The sequence below is a fragment of the Phocoena phocoena genome, chromosome 14 (genome assembly GCF_963924675.1).
Source record: "Phocoena phocoena chromosome 14, mPhoPho1.1, whole genome shotgun sequence".
Taxonomy (NCBI): domain Eukaryota; kingdom Metazoa; phylum Chordata; class Mammalia; order Artiodactyla; family Phocoenidae; genus Phocoena; species Phocoena phocoena.
This window is the reverse complement of record NC_089232.1, coordinates 64,782,455-64,807,630: the sequence shown is the minus strand read 5'-3', so window position 1 is coordinate 64,807,630 and position 25,176 is coordinate 64,782,455. Positions and strand designations below refer to the sequence as shown.

The window sequence follows — 25,176 nt, the reverse complement described above, 5'->3', positions numbered from 1 at the left end:
CGAACCTGAGGTCATAACTGGATGAGATTTCTGGGCATCTTAGGAGAGCTGGGGGTGCCCTCCATGTTGGAGAAATGTGAATTGTCCACCAGAGGAAGAATTGTGGTAGCCATCTGCAAAGATGGCTGCCAACAATACCTCCTAGTCCTGTACACATATGCTACTCCTCCTGTCAAGAGGTGGCATCTATTTCTCCTCTGAAAAACAAAATGCAGTTGAAATGATACTATGTAATTTCAGGCCTAGGCCTTAATGAGCCAAGGAACTTCTGGTTTTGTTCTCTTGTTATCCAGAATCACCATGTAAAGAAATCCAGAATATCCTTCTACAGAGAAACCAAGAAAACAGAAAAGCCCTGGTTGGTAAACAAACAGGCCATCTAGAGAACAGATGAGGTGTCTCAAGTAAAAGCCAGCACTAAGGCCATCTTGGATCCTCAAGGCCCACTCCAGCCATCTCAGTCAGTATCTTGTGGACCAGAGCAAGGTATTCCCTACTCAAACTCCTGATCCAAAAATTGTGAGCAATAAAATAGTTATGATTTTAAGTCACTAAGCTCTGAGGCAATTTGTTACTCAGTAATGAAAGACTGATACAGATAGTGAGCGCAGCAAAGACTACAAAGGAAAAGTACTAGGTACTTTCTAAGAGTCAGTATTAGGAATCCTAATGTAATCTGAGATGTAGGGAAGGTTTTCTTGAGAAGTGATATACTTAAAAGTGGTTATTTAACACTATTTAATAGGAAATTATGAACAAAAATTTGTTCACTGGTTTCAAATTTGTATTTTCCTAAATTTCCACATTATGCCTGTTTTACTTTTGAAATAACAACAAAAATGTTATTTTATTAAAGCTTCCTTAAGGATACTGTTGGCAGTTTACTGGTCCTATTGTATTGAAATTTATTAAGTCTAAAATATATTTTCTTATGACAAAATATGCAAACATTTCAGCAAATAACAAAAGTTTTCTACTGTCCTATGTAGTTGAAGAATGGGATGTTCTGATTACACTAGGATTCCAAAACTTAAACAGCCTATATTGGTTTAATAACTTCTAAAGAATTAGAATGTATTAAAATAATTAACCTAAAATTATACCGCTTATATTTAATATCACACTATTTTTGGAAACTTCTTCAGGTTTATGTTTATTCCTCATAGTTATCATTATGAAAAGATGTGGATAACATAAGACTGAGAGAAGTAAATAGTACTTTGATAACAGAATTAAGAGTGGAAATAACCCCCAAAACTGCAATAATGGAATAAAAGCAACATGGAAAAATTAAACAGAAATAACTGAAGAGACAAACACATTTAGGATTAAAAAGAAATCAACCACAAAAGTACAAGAGGAGAAATAATCCAGCTTAACAGTATAAAAAAGCCTTGGGGTTTGAGCTGACCACAAGTATATCAGTATATAAGGTAAGCCACATCAGCATAATAACTGCTTAGATAATCTCAGACTTCATTAATGCATTTAATTGACAAATATTTACTGAAAACCTATAATGCACTACTTATTTTCCTAAGAGAATACAGTAATGAGGACCAGAGAAGGAATAATCTCACCATATTTAGAACTAGTCAAACTACATATGGAATATTAAGTCCATATAAAGGAAATGGTTGAAAAAATTAGAGAAATGTGACCTATAAAAGGAAAACTTCCTAATTTGAATATTGCCCTAAAAGAAGAAAGAAAGCTCTTAAAACAATTCTTTCATTTTACCAAAATAAATTGACTACTACGTGACAGGCGTTGTGCTAGGCACTGGGGTATAAGTGGAAAACAAAATAGATATTGTCCCTGTCTTCACTCTACTTATAGTCTAGTGAACACCCTATCACTAGAAGACCTTTTAGCAGGTACCAAATAAGAATCTGTCAAGCACTTTTTATAAAAGAGATCTCTTTTATAACAGATCTATATTATATTTAGATAATCTCTTTTATTATATATTATTATACAATAATCTCTTTTATAATAGAGATTCATGTACTTTGATTAAGGCTGAAATAAATTACCTCCAAAGTTACTTCCAAATCTAAAATTTTATGATTACTTACTTATAGCACTATAACATGAAAGAATGTAATTGTTACTCTGAGATAAATGAATGTATAATGAATAAGATAACAGGCAAATCAATACACACAAACACACACACACGGGTTGTTGTTTTTTTCTTTTAATATTTCTACCTAATAAGACAACCATGTCACTTTACACGTTAAGCCTTCATAGGCAAACTACTCAAAACCAACTTCAATCCACATTCAGAAAATCCAATCCCAAATTTTTATTTCATTTCAACAAAAATTTTAAAACTCTTTTACCCTAATGATTATCTCACCCTAGTTAAAATAATTCCAAAGAAATTAATATCCATGACTTCTCTGGGATTTCTTATATTAATTAATATACCTTTCCATGGCTTTAGCTGTATAAGGCAAATGCATTTCAATACTGTGTTCATCTTCATCTGTCTGCAGAGACATTCGTTCAAACATTCCTGTCTTCCACAGTTCTCCGTAAACTAGAGATTTCAAAATATAGTAAAACAAATATATTAATGTATATCCTTACCCTGTGAGACTCTATCCAGTAACACAAAACTACATGCTTTGGCAAGAGACAAAAAGCACCACATAATATTCTCCATTTTTAGTTTAAAAAAAAGGAAAAAACAACTAGCTTCTTACATACCAGACAAAACAGTAAGACATGTAATGATTTATTCAGCACTTTCATATGTTACATAGTTACATAAAAAATAGTAATTTTAAGTTTTCATCAATTCCTTTCATTATATCTAAAATCACCTCTGAGTCTAAGCTTATCCTTGACCTTATTCAATCAGTAGATATTAACAAGAACAGTTGATTAGAAGTCTTACTGAAATATGGAAAAATCCCTTGGTCTACTTACTCATGAGGTTAATAATATAGTTTTTGAGTTTTGTTTTGTTTTTTAATACAATGTACAGACTTATTATTTTACACCTTAGGTTCCTGTCATACTAAGATAAGAAAAGAAAATTCCTTCTGAGAATGCTATTTTCCTCAACATTAAAAATTAAGCTCATGGTACAGACTGGAATATAAATTTACCACAGTACCATGCCTTAAATAATCTTAAAATCTTTAAATGATTTAAGTAATTCAAATCCTTCTGATGAATTACACTTAAAACTAAATATTATCAATATATAGCAAGAAAATGATGAAATATGTAAAAAAGATATAAGAATATTTTTATTTTTTCATTGAACAAAACCAGCATTTTTATAACTACATCCTTAAATGGGTTTACCAATAACAAAGAAACGAACAAATAACAGTACGACTTTTTTTTCTATAAAATTATACCTGATTAAAAATCCTCCATTCCTCATTGTCAGTCTATCCAAAACCAAAATTTTCTGAATGCCCCAACAAGGTTTTAAAAATAAAGCGTGTCCCAGAGGAAAGAGGAATTGGAATGAAGGTCGTAAAAAGGTACAAACTTCCAGTAATAAGATAAGTAAGTACTAGGGATGTAATGTACAACATGATAAATATAATAAACACTGCTGTATGTTATATACAAGTTGTTGAGAGTAAATCCCAAGAGTTCACATCACAAGGGAAAAAAATATTTTTTTCTATTTCTTTAATTTTGTATCTATATGAGATGATGGATATTCGCTAAACTTATCATTTCATGATGTATGTAAAGTCAAATCACCATATTGTATAACTTAAACCTATGTAGTGTTGTATGTCAACTATATCTCAATAGAACTGGAAGAAAAAAATAAAAATTTTAAAAGCATTTCAAATATTTGAAAAATGTGTACCCTAAAACCATTCCAGGGAGTAAGGCTAGTTTCATTAATAACCTATATCCTAACAACAAATTGCTAATACTCTATAATACTTAAAACCCCAAATTATGAAAATTTAGGCCTAAAAATTAAAGAAAAAGAGGTGATTATTTCCTCTGCAAATGGCTTTCTTCATTCTACAGAAGAATTTGTTGCAAAATTTCTTGAAACAATAAAAACACTCAACGTACTTAAAATATAATTTGATGAACTGGAAGGATACACACCAAGTTCATGAATGTGGTTACTTTTGGGAATGCAAATTGAGTTCAGATGAGGGGAAATTCTGAGTCAAGTGTGGATGATAAGTACATGAGTATTTGTTATAGTAGTCTCTGTATTGTTTGGTATTTTTTAAACTATGTACAAAATGAGACATGATTAAATAAAAACTGTGATTTCTAGAATTCTATTTGAAAATCAAAATAATAGATACGTTTTAAAAATAAAATGCACTTAAGATTTATGTGGCACCCTTCTTGCAGAGTTTCACAACTACGGTCTCAATTTTTTTCCCATAAAAATCATATATGAGGATATAAAGTCATTATCACCATTATCCATTTACGGTGAGGGAACTGTTACACACAGAGGAAGACAAACATGCCCAAAATGTTTCAACAAGTTGTTGTGGGTACCAATTTCTTGTCTCACTGTACAACAAGTACATGGTACTTCCCTGATTATAAATGTAACCACTACACTCCAAAGACTAGCGGATCTGACAGATTTTTGTGGCTGGCAGAAAAACTATAGTTGTCTTTTAGGCATATGGAAGATTTTCTTTCTTAGTTTTTCTTTTTTGCAGATTAGTTATAACAATTTTATTTTTACAATTCAAATATTACTATGATACTAATACTGTTAACTGTAAATTAACTTATAGTTCCTATTTGTAAAAACTTCAGCTGTTTACAAACTATAAAATTTCTATATACTTACTCTTTTGGTCAATACGAAGGTCATACAGAGGTGTCCTATATATATCCACACTGGAAAGTGCACATCGAGAAAGGGGCACATGATGAGAAGGCCCAAGGATGAAAATTCTCCGGCTAGGAGATATACAATAAAAAACACAGAACAATTGCACTTCTACACAAACTTTATTAAATAAAAAGGAAAAAACAAGTAATTTTTAAAAATTACATGTAATATTGTTTTCCTTGATTGAGTTCATTACCTACTGCTATATGCTTAACTGTGTTCTCTTGAAATCATACGTTGAAGTCTCAACCCCTGTACCTCAAAATGGAACCTATTTGGAGATAAGGTCTTTAAAGAGGTGATTAAGTTAAAATGAGGTCATTACCGTGAGGCCTGAATTCAATATGACTGGTGTCCTTATAAGAAGAGGAAGAGACACCAGGGGTGCACATGCACAGAGAGGTGATTGACCATGAGAAGAGGCATCAGGAAGACAGTCATCTGCAAGCCAAGGAAGAAACCAACCCTGCCAAACCATCTTGGACTTTTCCAGCATCTAGAACTGTGAGAAAATAAATTTCTGTTGTTTCAGTCCCCTAGTTGATGGTAGTTTGTTATGGCAGCACTAGCAAACTAATGTTCCTACCAATGACTTGCTCCTCAGTTAATTAATTTCAATTACTTATCTCTATCTTTTTGTTGGAAGGTCTTTAAAAGAACCATGTTTAACACCTGGGAATACTAGTTACTGATTATCTACAGTAAACCAACCGACTATGCTTAAAATCACGTCTGTATTCACAATGGCTAGGATACAAAAGGTTTTCAATAGCTGTATTAATTGAATTTTAAACATTTCAGCTATTAAATAAAATCTCAAAATAACAAATTCTAAACTTACCTACAACATTAATAAAAATCCATAAAAGTATAAATTCTAAAAATCCAAAATATCATTACAAAGAAGCATTCTGTTAAAGCTATTTCCACATTTCTCCCATGGCAGAGAAAAAAGGCATCTTGTTGAGAACTCTGTAATAAACTTTCTCAGTTCCCATTCAAGTAGAAGTCATTCTCAAAAACAAAGAAAATTATGTGTTATTTGCACTGTAGGCTAAAGAAAAGAACTAGCCTAAACTGTAGATTAAATCTTTACAATCCTTTTATCTTAACATCAAGAGTAAAATTAACTTATTCTCATTTTATCTCAAACGTCTCTACAATCTAAATTCCAAACTCCATTTTCGCTGTTTCTCCCAGATTCATATGAACAAAAATTTCCCCACCACATACACACACACACACAAAGTTACAGACACAAAAGAACCAAAACTATAAGAAAAAAAGGACTATATGTAAGCTATATACCTAGAAAATTAAGTGCTACTCATTGCTCATCTAATGGACAAAAACACAAAGACTGAATCACAGAGCTATATCTCTTTCACATCAAAAACTTGCAGGCCAAGGAATGTGTGCTTTAGCAATATATTTATTTTGACAGAATTCTATTACAGCTAAGAAAATTAACCTACTGTCAGCTATATCTTACTTGCTATATGGGCTGTTGGGGGGCGGGGGTGGATAAGAAAGATGTGGATAAGGAAAAGGTAATTCTCAGTTTAGTCCCAAAATCTCCTCAAGATGTTGCAATCCTCAAGATGTCACTCAGAGCCCACATGTAAGACTTCACTCACAGGCCATTTCTAGTCAGAAACATAATCCCTTTCCTCGCCTCACCTGCTAATACCCACTTCTTGTCATCATCTCTATGATCAACTCAATAACCATTTCAGAAAAAAAAAAATCAGATCTATAGATTCCTAAATGAATGAAAGATACCACTGTGTTCTTGTATCTTAACAGCACAAAAATATCACCACATTTTTAAAATTAAAGTTTAATGAGGGACATAGAAAATGGTAAATCTGACTGCTTAGGAAACTTGCTTAAGGATAGTATTATATGAATCAAGAATCAAGTAAGAAAAAAAAGTATTTTTATGATTGAGGAATGTATTTCTATGAAAAGAGAGAGGGATAGAATATTTAAAATCAGAACACTCCTGGGAAATTCAGAATATATAATTAAAATATGAAATGACTTTTAAAAATCAATCTAGGCATAGATATATTTCATAGGTAAGTATAACAAGGTTCTTCTAACAGTGGCTAAAAGATGAGCGTTACTCCAGAAATAAAGACCCGAGGTCAGCTTCGAAAGCCTAACTGCCTCCTCTAATACGTGACTATTCATCTTGCTTGCCTTTTTGTCAAACCCAACCTAGATGAAAAGATAAAGTCTGGTGGGGAAAAGAGGTCCCATCAGTCTGAATTATCCAACTGTGTACCCAAAGGTTGAAACTCATCCAAAAGCAACATAGTGAAGTTCCACATTTAGTTAAGAGAGATAATAGGAAAAAAGAGATTTAGGTCCCATCAATATAAAACCCTTAAAAGTGATATACCCAAAAACAAACCAAAGAAGGCTTCTTTTCATTGAGAGAAGAAAAAAGAAACTGGATATTGAACAAGTAGTAATCTCAGAATGAGTCTCTGTGTTAGGTATATGCTATAAGACAATTAACAGTGTAAATAAAAGATAATGCATTTTTCCCCCTAGATTGCTAGATCCATAAACACCAAGACCATACAAATATTTTGGAGAGAAATGTAATATAGGCATTGGAAGTAATGCCACTTTTCTCTCCCTTCAATTAATTACAAAGTTCTTTGTCTTAAAAGAGTAACTTTTAAATATTGGCATATAATCACTGTTGCCATACATGTAAAAGAAACCTTTAATATAAAAAAATAGAAAAAAATCAGTAGGCATTCTCTCAGAAATAAATGTATTTCACATATAATAATACCTCCAGAGAATCCACATTTGTGGAGTTACTTACTATGAGGAGTGCAGTCTATACACCTAACACATGAGTTACCTGAGTGTCTGTTCTCATAAATATTCAACTACTTATACTAAATAATGGAACACAAGTAATTTTTAAAAAGTGTTTCATGGTTAAGTGGAGATATTTTAACTAAAGAATAAAATGTCATGTGGCCCCAAAGAAGATTCCTTTTGGCATTCCTTTTCTGCCCTGCAAGGTTTTCTGAAAGATATGAATCAAAATCAAGTTACTATCTAAGTAACATCCTGAGTTCCGGTTTTTAATTAAAGTTTTAGTAATAGGAAAAGACTTTGCAACTCTAAATATGGGAAAGAACTTAATTAAATGTATAATTTTTTAAATTCCTTAAACAGCCTGAGTATTCTTTCTAAAATATGAATCAGATCATATCACTTCCCTGCTTAAAAAGTCTTTCAATGGCTTTTCTTGGTCAGAGGATAAAATACAAAAATCCTTAAAATAGGTTCTAAAGTCTCATATCAGCTGGCCCCTTCTTGTGTTATTCTTCCCCCCCCGGATCTCAGTACTTTATGCACACTGGTCTTGCAGTTCCTTGATAACAAGAATATCTTTGCCTATTTCAAAACTTCTTCACGTGTAATTGTTTCTTTTGCTTGGCTTAAAAATCATTTCCCCAGAGATGCCTTCTCCAATACCTTATCCACAATATAAATCCAATCACCCTGAATCACAGCAGTTCGCAAAGTGTGAACTGTGAATTCACAAGAACTTTTCAAGGAGTCCACAAAATCAAAACTATTTTCATAATAATACAAAGAAGTTATTTGCGTTTTCAACATGTTAACATTTGCACTTGTAGTACAAAAGTAAGACTGGGTATACTGCTGGCTACAATCAAGTTAACGGAATCAAAATGTACTAGTAGTCATGTATTCTTCACCTTCACCCATGCTGCATTTTTTTTTAAGCCAGTTTCATTTAATTTCATTAAATTTTGAACTTCGAGTACAGTTTTATAAAAATATTCTGTATGACAAAATGCATTCAATTTGTGGTGATAAACACATAAAGCACTTCTACTGCATACAGAAGTATGTCTCAAGGAAAAAGCATCTGTGTGATTTTGAGTTATGAGCTGAAGTAGACTTTTTTCCATGGAACACAATTTTTACTTCAAAAAAATGACTGTAGACAAATTGTGGTTACTCCAATTTAGGTATCCAGCAGAAATTTTTTAGAAAATGGACAAAATGAGCCTGACACTTCAAAGAAAATATTTGACGTATTTGTTGCCAATGATAAAATTGAAACTTTTAAGTGAAAATTAGACTTTTGCAAAAAGCTTCCCAATAATTAAAATTTTTTCTCATGAAATTAATGGTGATATTAACAGATGTGATTTTTTTTTTTACATCGTATGATGAAATGTCAACATTTGAAAGATCTGCATGACTCAATGAACAAATATTTTCCAAATGTTCATGCAAGATGTTACAAAATCATGCAAAGGTAAAAGATCCATTCAAATTTTAAGGACAAAAGATGATCCTGGAGCTTCCCTGGTGGCGCAGTGGTTGAGAGTTGGCCTGCTAATGCAGGGGACACGGGTTCGTGCCCCGGTCCGGGAAGATCCCACATGCCGCGGAGTGGCTGGGCCCGTGAGCCACGGCCGCTGAGCCTGCGCGTCCGGAGCCTGTGCTCCGCAACGGGAGAGGCCCGCATACCGCAAAAAAAAAAAAAAGAAAAGAAAAAGATGATCCTGGTTGACACGTAGAGAATGGGAACGGGAAAGAAGAACGGAAGCTAGTGGTATCAAATTTATCCTTCTCTCTTGAACTGTTATTTTTTCTCTATACTTATTATTCCCAAAAGGATGTTTTCTCTATTTTCTTAAAGAACTATGAAGATATTGCAAATCTCAGGGAGGGCCATTTCCAAGAGAATACAACAAGACTGTCTATGATTATTTTTAACACTGAGACCTTCACACTTACTCAGAATTCAATTACTATATACTAATTATAAAAATAAACTGATCACATCATCATCCATCATTTGCATTTCTTTTTATTGATCTCCTTTATTGTCACCTTCTTAGTCCTTGACTCTCTTCCATTTTTTTCCTTTCCATTCTCACTGTCCATCAACTTATTTAACACACAATTTCCACTTATATCAGTATAGGCTCTCTATATATTCCTAGGCCAAATTTAATTCAGGGGTACCCTTTTAGCACATATCATCATCAATAAAAGTTCTGCCAAATAGAAAAAGGTTTGGAAAAGGCTATTATATAAACTAGCCTTGATTATGGTTGATTTATAGGCCCAGGGTCAAATAAAGGAAGCTTCTGAAAAGCTTTACAATCTAATTTCTATTTTACTCTTATTCATGAAACAAGTTAAAATTATGCATTAAATATGTATTATGAAATATTTGTGAAAGATGTACATCAAAACATCATAAAGGAGGTGGAGCTAACCAAAACCTCCTCAATCTGGCAATATTATCATTTTATTTATTATTAAAAACTTACTAAAAAATAATTTTCAATAAAGGCCTGATAAAATGTGCAGAGCATACTACATAAAAACAAAAGAGAGCAGCTTTTTTGCTTTGACAATTTGAACTAATTGCTCATAAAGGAGTAGGCTCAGGGCTGTTGTGAGTTACTTCTGAATGATTATACTTCATCTCTACTAGTACGGGTCTAACCTAACAACATTTGACAGAATTAAAATGACCAGTTTCACCTATTCACACAGTGTATGTACAACTGGCAATATAGACTAGAACCTGACACTGGTTCACATGTAGTGAATTAACTATTTAAATAAAATGTTGGTCAGCAAATTAAGTAATTTGGGTGGCTAATTCCAGCAGAAACTTTTGAAATTTCACAAGTTTCTTATTTTAGAGAGTGGTATACTAAGCTTTTAAAGTTCACAAATTTCTCATTTTAGAGAATAGTATACGACTCAGTCTCAATTTGACAGAAAGATTTTTTAAGCTAATTTCAGAGCTGTCATTAAATTATTAAGAGCTAATATACTTCAAAAACCATATTAAATTCATTGTCAGATTCTAAAATAACTCAGGTACCTTATCCTGTCAATGAGAAATTATTCTTCATTCATTAAACACAACCTAACACGTGCAATAAAGAATTTTCAATTATAAAGTGATTAAAATAGAACAAAGGGCTTTGAATTTTTCTTAAAAGTATTCATCTCCAGGTTTTCAAAGAAAATTTTAAAAACCAAAATATTTAACTGTTAATGTTCCTGGACCCAATTCCACTGTGTGCATTCATGTGAGTGGAAGAGGGGGCACACTCAATTCTGACACTATCTACCTTGAGAGGTTACGGGTTCAGTCCTACAAAAACGTCCCCACACCCACACCCATCCCCCATCACAGATGCCAGTCACAAGCCCAGGTTGTCACTTGTGCTTCTGACCAACCAGTTACAGATTGGCGATTCCAATAACCACCTCCTTGAATTTCAATTCAAATGCCAATCATAAGTCCAGGTTGTTACCTGTACTTCTGACAGACCGGTTATAAATCAGAGGTTTAATTTGCTAGAGCGGCTCACAAAACTCAGAGAAATATTTCACTTATTAGGTCACCGGTTTATTATAAAAAGATATAACTTAGCAACAGCCAGATGGAAAAGGTGCATAGGACAAGGCAAGGGGAAAGAGCCAGGACTTTCCATGCCCTCTCCAGGCAGGCCACTCTCCCCAAATCTCCACGTGTTCACCAACCTGGAAGCTCTCCGAACCTTGTCCCTTTGGGTTTTTATGGGGGCTTTATTACATAGTCATGATGGCGACTGATTCAACCTCCAGGCTCTCTCCCCTCCCCAGGGGAGGTCAGGGATTGGGAATGAAAATTCCAACTCTCTAAACACAAGGTTGGTTATCCTGGCAACCTGGCAGCCCCACGCTTAGGTGGGGTCCGAAAGTCACCTTATTAACATACAAGAAAAACCTTTGCCATTCTCACCACTTAGGAAATTCCAAGGGTTTTGGGAGCTGTGAGCCAGTAACTGTGGAAAAAGACTGAATATATATGTGAAATATATTTTGGTTATCTAAATGACCAAATACATATTTTGTATAAATCACAATACTGTATTAACCTTCTAACACTTCCAGAACTAAACATTTTACCAAACAAAAGGAAGGTAGAAGCTAAATGTTCAGATAATGAAAAACAGTATTAAAGCTTTTCATAACCTATATAAGGTATAATCAAATTTATAAAGTCAAATTCTTAATGAAATCAAGTATATAATAAGTATGTAAAACAAATTACTTCAGTGACAAAGCAATTGTAATTCCCAACCACCTAATCAAAATGGTATCTAACTATATTACTTACGTAATAGACGGATCCACTTGTTTGTAAGCATGAGCAGCACAAGACCCACAGTACGTATACCCTGCGTGGCTACAAAACAAAAAAATGTTTAACTTAATCATCAGATTCAAAATCAAGTTATTCTGGGAAAAAAAAAACTTTTGAAAGAAATCTAATAATTATGGTAAACATTATGTGTACAGATTAAAAAGCAATGTATTGACAGATAATGATGCAACTTCTAGAAGACAACAGGGAACACATCATTGTTCTGTGTTCCACTGTTATTTTATTTATTTATTTTGCGGGGGGGCCATGCTGCACAGCACGCAGGATCTTAGTTCTCCAACCAGAGATCAAACCCGTGCCCCCTGCAGTGGAAGCACGGAGTCTTAACCACTGGACCGCCAGGGAAGTCCCCCTGTGTTCCAATTTTAAATGTTAAAAAGTATTTGGTCTGAAGGAAAATTATATTTGGAAATATTCAAGGCTTATTTGAAGTTGCTAATGTAACATTAATAATATATGCGCTCTTAATATTCCTCTTCAATACCATAAACAGACTATTACATACATAAAAATGATAAGACCAAGTCAAATCAGAGCAAAACAAATAATCTACAAGAAACAACTCATGTCCTTCTGCGTCTTTAGTGGTAAGAGAATTGACCTGACCTTCTGTGTATTATGCCTTTCATTTTCTCTCCCTACTACTCATCCCATCCTTTTCCTCCTCTGGTCTCAGCTTTACATTGGTTCTCTGATCACCCATACAATGACTTTGTTTCACAACTTCATTTTTCTTTCTTGACTCAAGCTATGTGAGTCTAGAAATATTTCCCTTAATGCTTACTATTTAGTGTACAGCCAGTAAATGTTTAACAATGGCTCTGTAGGAAAAAACTGTATACATATGTACATAAGCTTATTATAAATTTTACTGAACTAAAGAGAGACGTATCACACAACTGACAAACAATGAAAAAATATAAAATACTCTTTACTGCAAATTCAGCTTAGGCAATTGATTGTCCCAGAATGCTTTCACTGATGGTAGCTGAACTCTTTGACCCACAGCCAAGCAATGGCTGCAAAAGACAAGAGTGAAATAATGAAAACATATGTCTGAATTTCACTCATTCAACAATGACTTGAATGACTTCTTTGCTTATTAGACAATAGTTTTTCAAATACTGGAAAGCGTATTTCTTTCCTCATTTTTTCGTGCTTGTCACAGTGTAAAGGTTACAGACATAACATAATTTTAAGTTTCATCTGCCTTATTAACCTTTCCCCATTACTTTTCTTGAGTACAGACAATCAACAAAAAATAAAATCCTGATTTATAGCAATCTGTCTATTAATGTGGATTAAATCATTCCCATCATGGACAATTTCAAGATGCACAGTAAACTGAAAACACAGACTGGGAGAAAATATTTGTAAAGCATATATCTGACAAAGGATTTATATCTAAATATATAAAGAAAAAGCATATATCTGATTAAGCATTTATATCTGAATATATAAAGAAATTTCAAAACAACCTAATACTTTAAAAAATATAGGTAACTGTTTTACAAGACAAAACAAATTCTGAAGATTGGTTGCACAACAAAGTGAATGCACTTAACACTACTATATAAATGGTTAAAAGTAGTTAAGATAGTAGATTTTATGTTACTACAATTTTTTTTTAATTGTTAAATAGGAAAAGATGTGAACAGATACTTTCATCAAAAAATACACCGGGGGCTTCCCTGGTGGCGCAGTGGTTGAGAGTCCGCCTGCCGATGCAGGGGACACGGGTTCGAGCCTCAGTCTGGGAAGATCCCACATGCCGCGGAGCAGCTGGGCCCGTGAGCCATGGCCGCTGGGCCTATGCATCCAGAGCCTGTGCTCCGCAACGGGAGAGGCCACAGTAGTGAGAGGCCCGCGTACCGCAAAAAAAAAACCCAAAACACCAGGATGGCAAAAAGCACACAAAAGAAGGCTCTACATCAGTTAGTCATTGAGGAGAGGCAAATTAAAACTACAGTGAGCTACCACTGAACACCCACTAGAATAAGCTAAAATTAAAATGAGTGACCATACCAAATGTAGCAAGGATGTAGAACTGAAACTCAGTCTGTAGGAAATGTAAAACGGTACAACTACTTTGGAAAATGGTTTGGCAATTTCTTAAAAAAAAAAAAAAAAAGCTAAACATACTTCTGCTGTAAAACTCCTGCCAGCGATTCCACTCCTAAATATATATATATATATATATATATTTAAGCATTACGTGCACACAAAGATTTGTACACAAATATTCATCCCATTTTTATTTGCAAGAGCCAAAAACGGAAACAGCCAAACGTCCCTCAAAAGGTGAATGGATAAACAAATTGAAGTATATCCATACAATGAAATAACTCTTCAGCAATAGAAAGGAATGAACTATTGACACACTCAAAATAATTATGGTAAAAAAATAAGTATGCTGAGTGAGAGAAGCCAGACAAAAAGAGTTCATACTATATGATTCCATTTAAATACTTCTACAATAAAAAATATTTTTAAAAGAATATGTATGTATAAAACTGAGTCACTTGCTGTACAGGAGAGACTGGCACAACACTGTAAATCAACTCTACTTCAATTAAAAATAAAAATAAATAATTCTAGAAAATAAGAACTAATCTATAGTGACAGAAAGTAAATCAGTGGATGTGGGAGGGTGGGAGAAGGGCAGAGAGGGAAAGAAGGGCACAAGGAAACTTCTGAAGATGATGAATATGTTCATTATCTTAATCGTAGTAATGATTTCACAGGTGCATACATATTTCAAACTTATCAAACTGCATACTTTATATGCAGCTGAATGTTAATCATACCCCAGTAAAGCTCTACTTTAAAAATGAGGGCTCCCCTGGTGGCGCAGTGGTTGAGAGTCCGCCTGCCGATGCAGGGGACACGGGTTCTTGCCCCAGTCCAGGAAGATCCCACATGCCGCGGAGCAGCTGGGCCCGTGAGCCATGGCCGCTGAGCCTGCGCGTCCGGAGCCTGTGCTCCGCAACTGGAGAGGCCGCAACAGTGAGAGGCCCACGTAACGCAAAAAAAAAAAAAAAAAAAAAATGATACTCATCTGATATAGACACAGAAAACGAGATTCACATAAGTCAATCACAACCATACAAGATAGTAGCGTGCTTAATTAGGAGTAAAGTAATATGGGACATATGCTAAGCACACTGAAATCACTGAGGCTTTATTGGTCAGATTAATGGTAGTCACTCCATCCTTACACCTCTGTCAAGGGAGCCTATCAAGTTGCCTGAATATAGCAATATTCTCACAACCCAGGTCTAATCTTAGCCAGAAGGTAATATAAGTTGTTCTGTGGCTCAGCAGATTCAGTTTTGCTGTCATCCTGCACTGATCTTGATATTCTAGGCTAACTAGGGGCTCTATTTTAACCGGTTATGTCCCCAATCTTCCAGTCCCCAAGACACCAATACCAACTACTTCAGATACTTAATACCTGTTCCTCATCTGAACATCACTGGCTCCTGTCAGTTCAGATATGCACTATCTTACCTGGCCATGCAGACCTTAAAAACCATCTGATCCATCTGGATCCGCCCTGGTCTGTCACAAACCTGAATGACATTCAGATTTTCAACACTGCTTTGCTCTCAGTTGTCCCTCACTTCACATCCCTCCACTTCTCAATCCTTACTCTTCTTGAATTTAAAGGCCCTGAACCCCAATCTATACTCCGATCTCTAAATCAACCTTTGTACTCTAAGTCTCTCCCAGTTTTACCAATGCTGTTCCTACCCAAGCTCAGTTCTTAAATGCCAGAAAGGCTTCTTAGAAACGTTAGATTCTTGAAGTATAGGCAGGAAAGAAATAGTAAGTAGAAGGGTAAGGGCATGAAGGGAATAAAGCCTGAAGGAAAAACATGAGCAAATGTCCAAGTGTATGATGTAAATGAGAAAATATGAAATTGGCCTGAATGGAACAAGAGAGTAATGTTAAGCCAGAGTCAGACAGAAGAGTCTGGCCTTGATAAAACAAGTTACTGAAAAACTGCTGTGTGCTCTTGGAACAGGGAGTGATAATATGAAACTGTTATCATGTACTGAAAAACACAAGCACAAAGGACGTGTTAGAGGCAAGATGAGTTACATGAAGCTCTCTTGGAAACTGTGGCGTGAGGTAGTAATATCACGGTCTAGGTCTAGAATGGTGTCAGTGTCAGTGGGAAATGAGAAATCAATGCTCTAGGGTCTAGAAAGAAACAGTGACATATCTTAGTGACCAAGTAGGAGGAAGAAGAGGACAGTTATGATGATGGTGATAATTGAGTGCTTACTGCATCTCAGGCACTCTTCTATGTAACTCAAAGCATTACTTTTAATCCTAACAACTCTATGAGATAGGAATTATTATTCTTCTCATTTGATAGATGAAGAAACTGAAGCAGAAAGGTTAAGAAACTTGCTCAAGGTCATACAGATAGTAAGTGGCACTCCAGGATATAAAGCCAGGCAGTAGAGCTCCAGAACCCATTCTTAAGCACCGTTAAGAGACCTTTACATAGTTCAACGAAGAAGGGAGGAGTCCATGGAGTAGGAAAAGCAACAAGCCTAACAACTGGAAGAATACTTAAAGAATCATATATCCTGTAAGACTACAAGGAAGGATGATAGTTTCGAAAACACGATTAACTAAGGTAAACTTGTTTCATAGTAAGAACTTAGATTTCATGGTTTCAGTCCTTTTTGAAGCTGAAGGTTTAAAAGTTTGCTTGACCTAAAGACAACATAGTGGCATAAGGAAAGGAAGATTCTTTTATCTTTTTAAAATTTTTATTTATTTATTTTATACAGCAGGTTCTTATTAGCTATCTATTTTATACATCTCAGTGTATATATGTCAACCCCAATCTCCCAATTCATCCCACCACCACCACCACCCCCCTCCGCTTTCCAGCCATGGTTTCCATACATCTGTTCTCTACATCTCTGTCTCTATTTCTGCCTTGCAAACCAGTTCATCTATACCATTTTTCTATATTCCACAAATATGCGTTAATATACTATATTTCTTTTTCTCTTTCTGACTTCACTCTGTATGACAGTATCTAGGTCCATCCACGTTTCTACAAATGACCCAATTTCTTTCCTTTATATGGCTGAGTAATATTCCATTTTATATATGTACCACTTCTTTATTCATTCAGCTGTCGATACGCATTTAGGTTGCTCCCAATGACTTGGTTATTGTAAATAGTGCTGCAATGAACATTGGGGTGCATGTGTCTTTTTTTTTCTTTCTTTTTTTTCATGTGTCTTTTTGAATTATGGTTTTCTCTGGGTAGATGCCCAGTAGTGGGATTGCTGGGTCATATGGTAATTCTATTTTTAGTTTTTTAAGGAACCTCCATACTGTTCTCCATAGTGGCTGTATCAACTTACATACCCACCAACAGTGCAAGAGGGTTCCCTTTTCTCCACAGCCTCTCCGGCATTTGTTGTTTGTAGATTTTCTGAGGGATGCCCATTCTAACCAGTGTGAGGTGATACCTCACTGTAGTTTTGATTTCCATTTCTCTAATAATTAGTGATGTTGAGCAGCTTTTCATGTGCCTCTTGGTCATCTGTATGTCTTCTATGGAGATATGTCTATTTAGGTCTTCTGCCCATTTTGGGATTGGGTTGTTCATTTTTTTAATATTGAGCTGCATGAGCTGTTTATATATTTTTGAGATTAATCCTTTGTCCGTTGATTTGTTTGCAAATATTTTCTCCCATTCTGAGGGTTGTCTTTTCGTCTTGTTTATAGTTTCCTTTGCTTTGCAAAAGATTTTAAGTTTCATTAGGTCTCATATGTTTATTTTTGTTTTTATTTCCATTATTCTAGGAGATGGATCAAAAAATATCTTGCTGTGATTTATGTCAAAGAGTGTTCTTCCTATGTTTTCCTCTAAGAGTTTTACAGTCTCCGGTCTTAGGTCTCTAATCTATTTTGAGTTTATTTTTGTGTATGGTGTTAGAGAGTGTTCTAATTTCACTCCTTTATAGGTAGCTGTCCAGTTTTCCTAGCACCACTTACTAAAGAAGCTATCTTTTCTCCATTGTATATTCTTGCCTCCTTTGTCATACATTATTTGACCATAGGTGCGTGGGTTTATCTCTGGGCTTTCTATCCTGTTCCATTGATCTATATTTCTGTTGTTGTGCCAGTACCATATTGTCTTGATTACTGTAGCTTTGTAGTATAGTCTGAAGTCAGGGAGTCTCATTCTTCCAGCTCCGTTTTTTCCCGTCAAGACTGCTTTGGCTATTTGGGGTCTTTGGTGTCTCCATAGAAACTTAAAGATTTTTTGTTCTAGTTCTGTAAAAAATGCCATTGGTAATTTGATAGGGATTGCATTGAATCTGTAGATTGCTTTGGGTAGTATAGTCATTTTCATAATATTCATCCTTCCAATCCAAGAACATGGCATATCTCTCCTCCTGTTTGTGTCATCTTTGATTTCTTTCACCAGTGTCTTATAGTTTTCTGAGTACAGGTCTTTTACCTCCTTAGGTAGGTTTATTCCCTTGTATTTTATTATTTTTGTTGCAATGGTGAATGAGATTGTTTCTCCTTAATTTCTTTCTGATATTTCATTGTTAGTACATAGAAATGCAAGAGATTTCTGTGCATTAATTTTGTATCCTGCAACTTTACCAAATTCATTGATTAGCTCTAGTAGTTTTCTGGTGGCATCTTTTGGATTATCTATGTATAGTATCATGTCATCTGCAAACAGTGACAGTTTTACTTCTTCTTTTCCAACTTGTATTCCTTTTATTTCTTTTTCTTCTCTGATTGCTGTGGCTAGGACTTCCAGAACTGTGTTGAATAATAGTGGTGAGAGTGGACATCCTTGTCTTGTTCCTGATCTTAGGGGAAATGCTTTCAGTTTTTCACCATTGAGAATGATGTTTCCTGTGGGTTTCCTGTATATGGCCTTTATTATGTTGAGGTAGGTTCCCACTATGCCCACTTTCTGGAGTTTTTATCATAAATGGGTGTGGAATTTTGTCAAAAGCTTTTTCTACATCTATTCAGATGATTGTTTGGTTTTTATTCTTCAATTTGTTAATATGGTGTATCACATTGATTGATTTGCATATATTGAAGAATCGTTGCATCCCTGGGGTAAATCCCACTTGATCATGGTGTATGATCCTTTTAATCATACACCATGGTGTTGTTGGATTCTGTTTGCTAGTACTTTGTTCAGGATTTTTGCATCTATCTTCATCGGTGATATTGGTCTGTAATTTTCTTTTTTTCTATCATCTTTGTCCGGTTTTGGTATCAGGGTGATGGTGGCCTCGTAGAATGAGATTGGGAGTGTTCCATCCTCTACAATATTTTGGAAGACTTTGAGAAGGATGGGCAATAGCTCTTCTCTAAACGTTTGATAGAATTCACCTGTGAAGCCATCTGGTCCTGGACTTTTGTTTCTTGGAAGATTTTTAATCACAGTTTCAATTTCATTACTTGTGATTGGTCTGTTCATATTTTCTGTTTTTTCCTGGTTCAGTCTTGAAAGGTTATACCTTTCCAAGAATTTGTCCATTTCTTCCAAGTTGTCCATTTTATTGGCATACATTTGCTTCTAGTAATCTCTTAGGATGCTTTGTATATCTGCAGTGTCTGTTGTAACTTCTCGTTTTTCATTTCTAATTTTATTGATTTGAGTCCTCTCCCTGTTTTTCTTGATGAGTCTGGCTAAAGGTTTATTAATTTTGTTTATCTTCTCAAAGAACCAGGCTTTAGTTTTATTATCTTTGCTACTGCTTTGTTTCCATTTCATTTATTTTTGCTCTGATCTTTATGTTTTCTTTCCTTCTACTAACTTTGGGTTTTGCTTGTTCTTCTTTCTCTAGTTCCTTTAGGTGTAAGGTTAATTGTTTATTTGAGATTTTGTTGTGTCTTGAGGTAGGATTGTATTGCTATAAACTTCCCTCTTCGAACTGTTTTGCTGCATCCCACAGGTTTTGGATTGTCATGTTTTCGTTGTCATTTGTCTCTAGGAATTTTTTGATTTTCTCCTTGATTTCGTCAGTGACCTCTTGGTTATTTAGTAACTTTTTTTTTAGCCTCCATGTGTTTGTCTTTTTCCCTGTAATTTATTTCTAATCTCATATCGTGTGGTCAGAAAAGATCTCGATATGATTTCAATTTTCTTAAATTTTCCAAGGCTTTATTTGTGACCCAAGATGTGATCTATCCTGGAGAATGTTCTGTGTGCATTTGAGAAGAAAGTGTCATCTGCTGTTTTTGGATGGAATGTCCTATAAATATCAATTAAATCTATCTGGTCTGTTGTGTCATTTAAAGCTTGTGTTTCCTTATTATATTTCTGTCTGGATGATCTGTTCACTGGTGTAAGTGAGGTGTTAAAGTTCCCCACTGTTATTGTGTTACTGTCTATTTCCTCTTTTATAGCTGTTAGCAGTTGCCTTATGTATTGAGGTGGTCCTATGTTGGGTGAATATATATTTATAACAGCTATACCTTCTTCTTGGATTGACCCCTTGATCATTATGTTGTGTCCTTCCTTGTCTCTTGTAACATTCTTTAAAGTTTATTTTATCTGATATGAGTATTGCTACTCCAGCTTTCTTTTGATTTCCATTTGCATGGAATATCTTTCACCATCCCCTCACTTTCAGTCTGTATGTGTCCCTAGGTCTGAAGTGGGTCTCTTGTAGACAGCATATATATGGGTCTTGTTTTTGTATCCATTCAGCCAGACTGTGTCTTTTGGTTGGAGCATTTAATCCATTCACATTTAAGGTAATTATTGATATGTATGTTCCTATGACCATTTTCTTAATTGTTTTGGTTTTGTTTTTGTAGGTCCTTTTCTTCTCTTGTGTTTCCCACTTAGAGAAGTTCCTTTAGCATTTGTTGTAGAGCTGGTTTGGTGCTGCTGAATTCTCTTAGCTTTTGCTTGTCTGTAAAGCTTTTGATTTCTGTGTCAAAACTGAATGAGAGGGCTTCCCTAGTGGCGCAGTGGTTGAGAGTCAACCTGCCGATGCAGGGTACACGGGCTCGTGCCCCAATCCAGGAGTATCCCAACGTGCTGCGGAGCAGCTGGGCCCGTGAGCCATGGCTGCTGGGCCTGCACGTCCGGAGCCTGTGCTCCACAATGGGAGAGGCTGCAGCAGTGAGAGGCCCATGTACCACAAAAAAAAAAAAAAAAAAGAATGAGATCCTTGCTGGGTAGAGTAATCTTGGTTTTAGGTTCTTCCCTTTCATCACTTTAAATATATCATGCTACTCCCTTCTGGCTTGCAGAGTTTCTGCTGAGAAATCAGCTGTTACCCTTATGGAAATTTCCTTTTATGTTATGTGTTTTTCTTCCCTTATTGCTTTCAATAAGTTTTGTCTTTAATTTTTACAATTTGATTACTATGTGTCTCAGCGTGCTTCCCCTTGGGTTTATCCCACCTGGAACTCTCTGTGCTTCCTGGACATGGGTGGCTATTTCCTTTCCCATGTTAGGAAAGTTTTCGACTATAATCTCTTCAAATATTTTCTCGGGTCCTTTCTCTCTCTCTTCTCCTTCTGGGACCCCTATAATGCAAATGTTGGTATGTTTAATGTTGTCCCAGAGGTCCCTTAGGCTTTCTTCATTGCTTTTCATTCTTTTTTCTTTATTCTGTCCTGTGGCAGTGATTTCCACTATTCTGTCTTCCAGGTCACTTATCTGTTCTTCTGCCTCAGTTATTCTGCTATTGATTCCTTCTAGTGTAGTTTTCACTTCAGTTATTATATTGTTCACCTCTGTTTAAATCTTCTAGGTCTTTGTTAAACATTTCTTGCATGTTCTCCATCTTTGCCTCCATTCTTTTTCCAAAGTCCTGGATCATCTTCACTATCATTATTCTGAATTCTTTTTCTGTAAGGTTGCCTATCTCCACTTCAGTTAGTTGTTCTTCTGGAGTTTTACCTTGTTTCTTCATCTGGTACATAGTCCTCTGCCTTTTCATTTTGTCTATCTTTCTGTGAATGTGGTTTTCATTCCACAGGCTGCAGGATTACAGTTCTTCTTGCTTCTGCTGTCTGCCCTTGGATAAGGCTATGTAAGCAGTTGTGCAAGCTTTCTGATGGGAGGGACTGGTGGTGGTTAGAGCTGGGTGTTGCTCTGGTGGGCAGAGCTCAGTAAAACTTTAATGCTTGTCTGCTGATGGGTGGGGCTGAGTTTCCTCCCTGTTGGTTGTTTGGCCTGAGGCGACCCAGCACTGGAGCCAACAGGCTCTTGGTGGGGCTAATGGTGAACTCTGGGAGGCCTCACGCCAAGGAGTACTTCCCAGAACTTCTGCTGCCAGTGTTCTTGTCCCCGCGGTGAGCCACAGCTGCCCCCTGCCTCTTCAGGAAACCCTCCAACACTAGCAGGTAGGTCTGGTTCAGTCTCCTATGGGGTCACTGCTCCTTCCCCCTGGGTCCTGATACGCACACTATTTTGTGTGTGCCCTCCAAGAGTGCAGTCTCTGCTTCCCCCAGTCCTGTCAAAGTCCTGCAATCAAATCCCACTAGCCTTCAAAGTCTGAGTCTCTGGGAATTCCTCCTCCCCTTGCCAGACCCCCAGGTTAGGAAGCCTGACCTGGGGGTCAGAACCTTCACTCCAGTGTATGGACTTCTGTGGTATAAGTGTTCTCCAGTTTGTGAGTCACCCACTCAGCAGTTATGGGATTTGATTTTATTGTGATTGCGCCCCTCCTACTGTCTCATTGTGGCTTCTCCTTGGTCTTTGGATGTGGGGTATCTTTTTTGGTGAGTTCCAGTGTCTTCCTGTTGATGACTGTTCAGCAGTTAGTTGTGATTCCTGTGCTCTTGCAAGAGGGAGTGAGCGCACATCCTTCTACCCCGCCATCTTGAACCCATCTCCCAAGGACAGGGAGATTCTTAACTTAGATAGAGAATACACTGCAGTGTATCTATTTTTTGATCATTAAGTATACCCCATACTCACTTATCCCCCATAGTGAGGAACTCACTCTACTTCATGAAAGGATCAAGGTCACATTCAAAGAAGAGAATTTGTAATACTTTCCTTTACTCTGGCCCAGATATATGGTAATGAATAAAGCCATAGTAATAATCATCAACTCTCACCATTAATCCTGTTCCTACACACTTCTCTTGCTAACAGAATCTATAACTCTACATGTATGTGGCAACAGGTTCCAGTAAGGAATCACTCACAATAAAGGAGGCTTCGCTAAGGGAACGGCTACGTTTTTTTCTTTAGTGGTTCTGCATAACAGCCAGAAAAGCAATGAAAATTTGAGCTCTACAGATATTTGAATATGCATCATAAAATTGTGTCTAGTCTTTTCAGAGTTCTTAAAACCTTTAATACAAAGTCATCCCTGCTAGGTGTTACAGGTAACTCTGATTCTCAATGTAACTTCTCATGAAAACAAATACAAAATTATACTATTATTATATATTATATATATATATTATTATATCTATAATTTGTCATTAGGCTAAAACCATACCTCTAAAAACTGATCTTTCTTTTAACATAGAGTACTTTTGCTTCTCCCTTTATACCTACACAGCAGATCCCTTGCATCAGCAACTTCAGCTCCTAACCTACCAGAATTTCTCTGCCCCTCAGAGAGCTGCAATTAAATGAGGATGCAAGGTCACACTGTCCACAATCATTCACTAGTTAAGTGACAGTTTCCCATACAGCAACCTTGCAGTGTGGTATAATTTAAATTCCTACCTCAGGAAAATTACTAATCACTACATCACATGGACTTTCACTTATATCAACTATGAATGCCAAGAGTCTACTAAACATTCTATGAGAGGCTTTTCATCAAAGTGGATATAGGGAATAATAAACACTTACTTGAATTCAACAAAGTCAGATTTCCGTAGTCCTAATTCTACTGAATAGCAGGAAAAATGCAAAATAAAAGACTGCCCTAGATGAAATGAGAAGATTAGACCAGATGAAATGAGATCTCCTCCAGCAATAAGCAAAGTTTGCAACCTTAAGTTAAGATATGAGCTACAAACCTAGAAACTAAGTTTAAAAACACCTGTAAACGTACAGAATCAACCTGAATGACAACTGGCCCCGAACAGTTTACAGAAGCAGCAACCTCCATCTCAGGTTTGTTTTGCTGCACCTAGCCTTTTATTCTTTTCTTTCACAGGCACTGCTCAATGGCCCTAAAGATTCCTGCTTCGATAAAAAAATCAGTAAATGATTATATCCAAGAAATATTCAGGTAAAACAGTCATTATTTAGAATATTTTATTTTTACAAATGGAATCTCACAAACATTAAGCAAACAATATTATGAGCTAAAAAGTCAAGTAAGGGGCTTCCCTGGTGGCGCAGTGGTTGAGAGTCCGCCTGCCAATGCAGGGGACGTGGGTTCGTGCCCCAGTCCGGGAGGATCCCACATGCCGCGGAGCGGCTGGGCCCGTGAGCCATGGCCGCTGGGCCTGCGCGTCCGGAGCCTGTGCTCCGCAGCGGGAGAGGCCACAGCAGTGAGAGGCCCGCGTGCCGCAAAAAAAAAAAAAAAAAAAGTCAAGTAAGAATAAACTAACCACAATGTTACATATTGAGGGTTTTTTTTTTACTGCTAGAGTATGTATGATTTGAGATATTGCCATGAATAACCTACCAGTCCTTCTTACTATTAACAAGACTGGGAAAGTCTTGATGGTTTCTACCAGATTTAGCTCAAACTCTATGCTAATGCAAGGAGCCTGTCTTCTGGCCTATCATTCACACAGGGCACATCTGCTTTCACTATGTAAAAGGAAGTGAGACAAAACCAAAACCAAGCCAAACAAGCACACAACACAACACAGAACGCACTATGAGACTGTTTAGAAGATTGTTTGTTAACATTAACAAGGACTGCAAATCTCCAGTAACTTAAGTTAACTAGATAATTTATGAAGATTGTCTCATGACATGTACTGGTAGAGCTCTACAGGTATGCTTCACTATATACAACCTGGTCTTCTATATAAATGTTTCTTAGTTTTCAAATTTTTCAAACAGGTTTTTATACTAAAGGTATAATGTACACAGTAA

At 36.0% G+C, this 25,176-nt stretch overlaps 1 protein-coding gene across 5 annotated transcripts in view; it reads right to left on the bottom strand.

Annotated features, from left to right (window-relative positions):
- Positions 1-25,176, bottom strand: part of MEMO1 (mediator of cell motility 1) — a 128,670-nt gene that overhangs the window by 35,332 nt on the left and 68,162 nt on the right. For 2 of the 5 annotated variants that reach the window (XM_065890954.1, XM_065890955.1), the window contains 3 exons: positions 12,069-12,137; positions 4,820-4,932; positions 2,437-2,548 (listed from right to left, as the gene is read on the bottom strand). The exons of 1 other annotated variant lie outside the window; for it this stretch is intronic. In XM_065890954.1, coding sequence (XP_065747026.1) covers positions 2,437-2,548; positions 4,820-4,932; positions 12,069-12,137 — 294 coding nt within the window. Of the gene's footprint in view, positions 1-2,436; positions 2,549-4,819; positions 4,933-12,068; positions 12,138-25,176 lie in introns of those variants that run through there. 2 more of the 5 variants (XM_065890958.1, XM_065890956.1) reach the window with 2 other exon arrangements.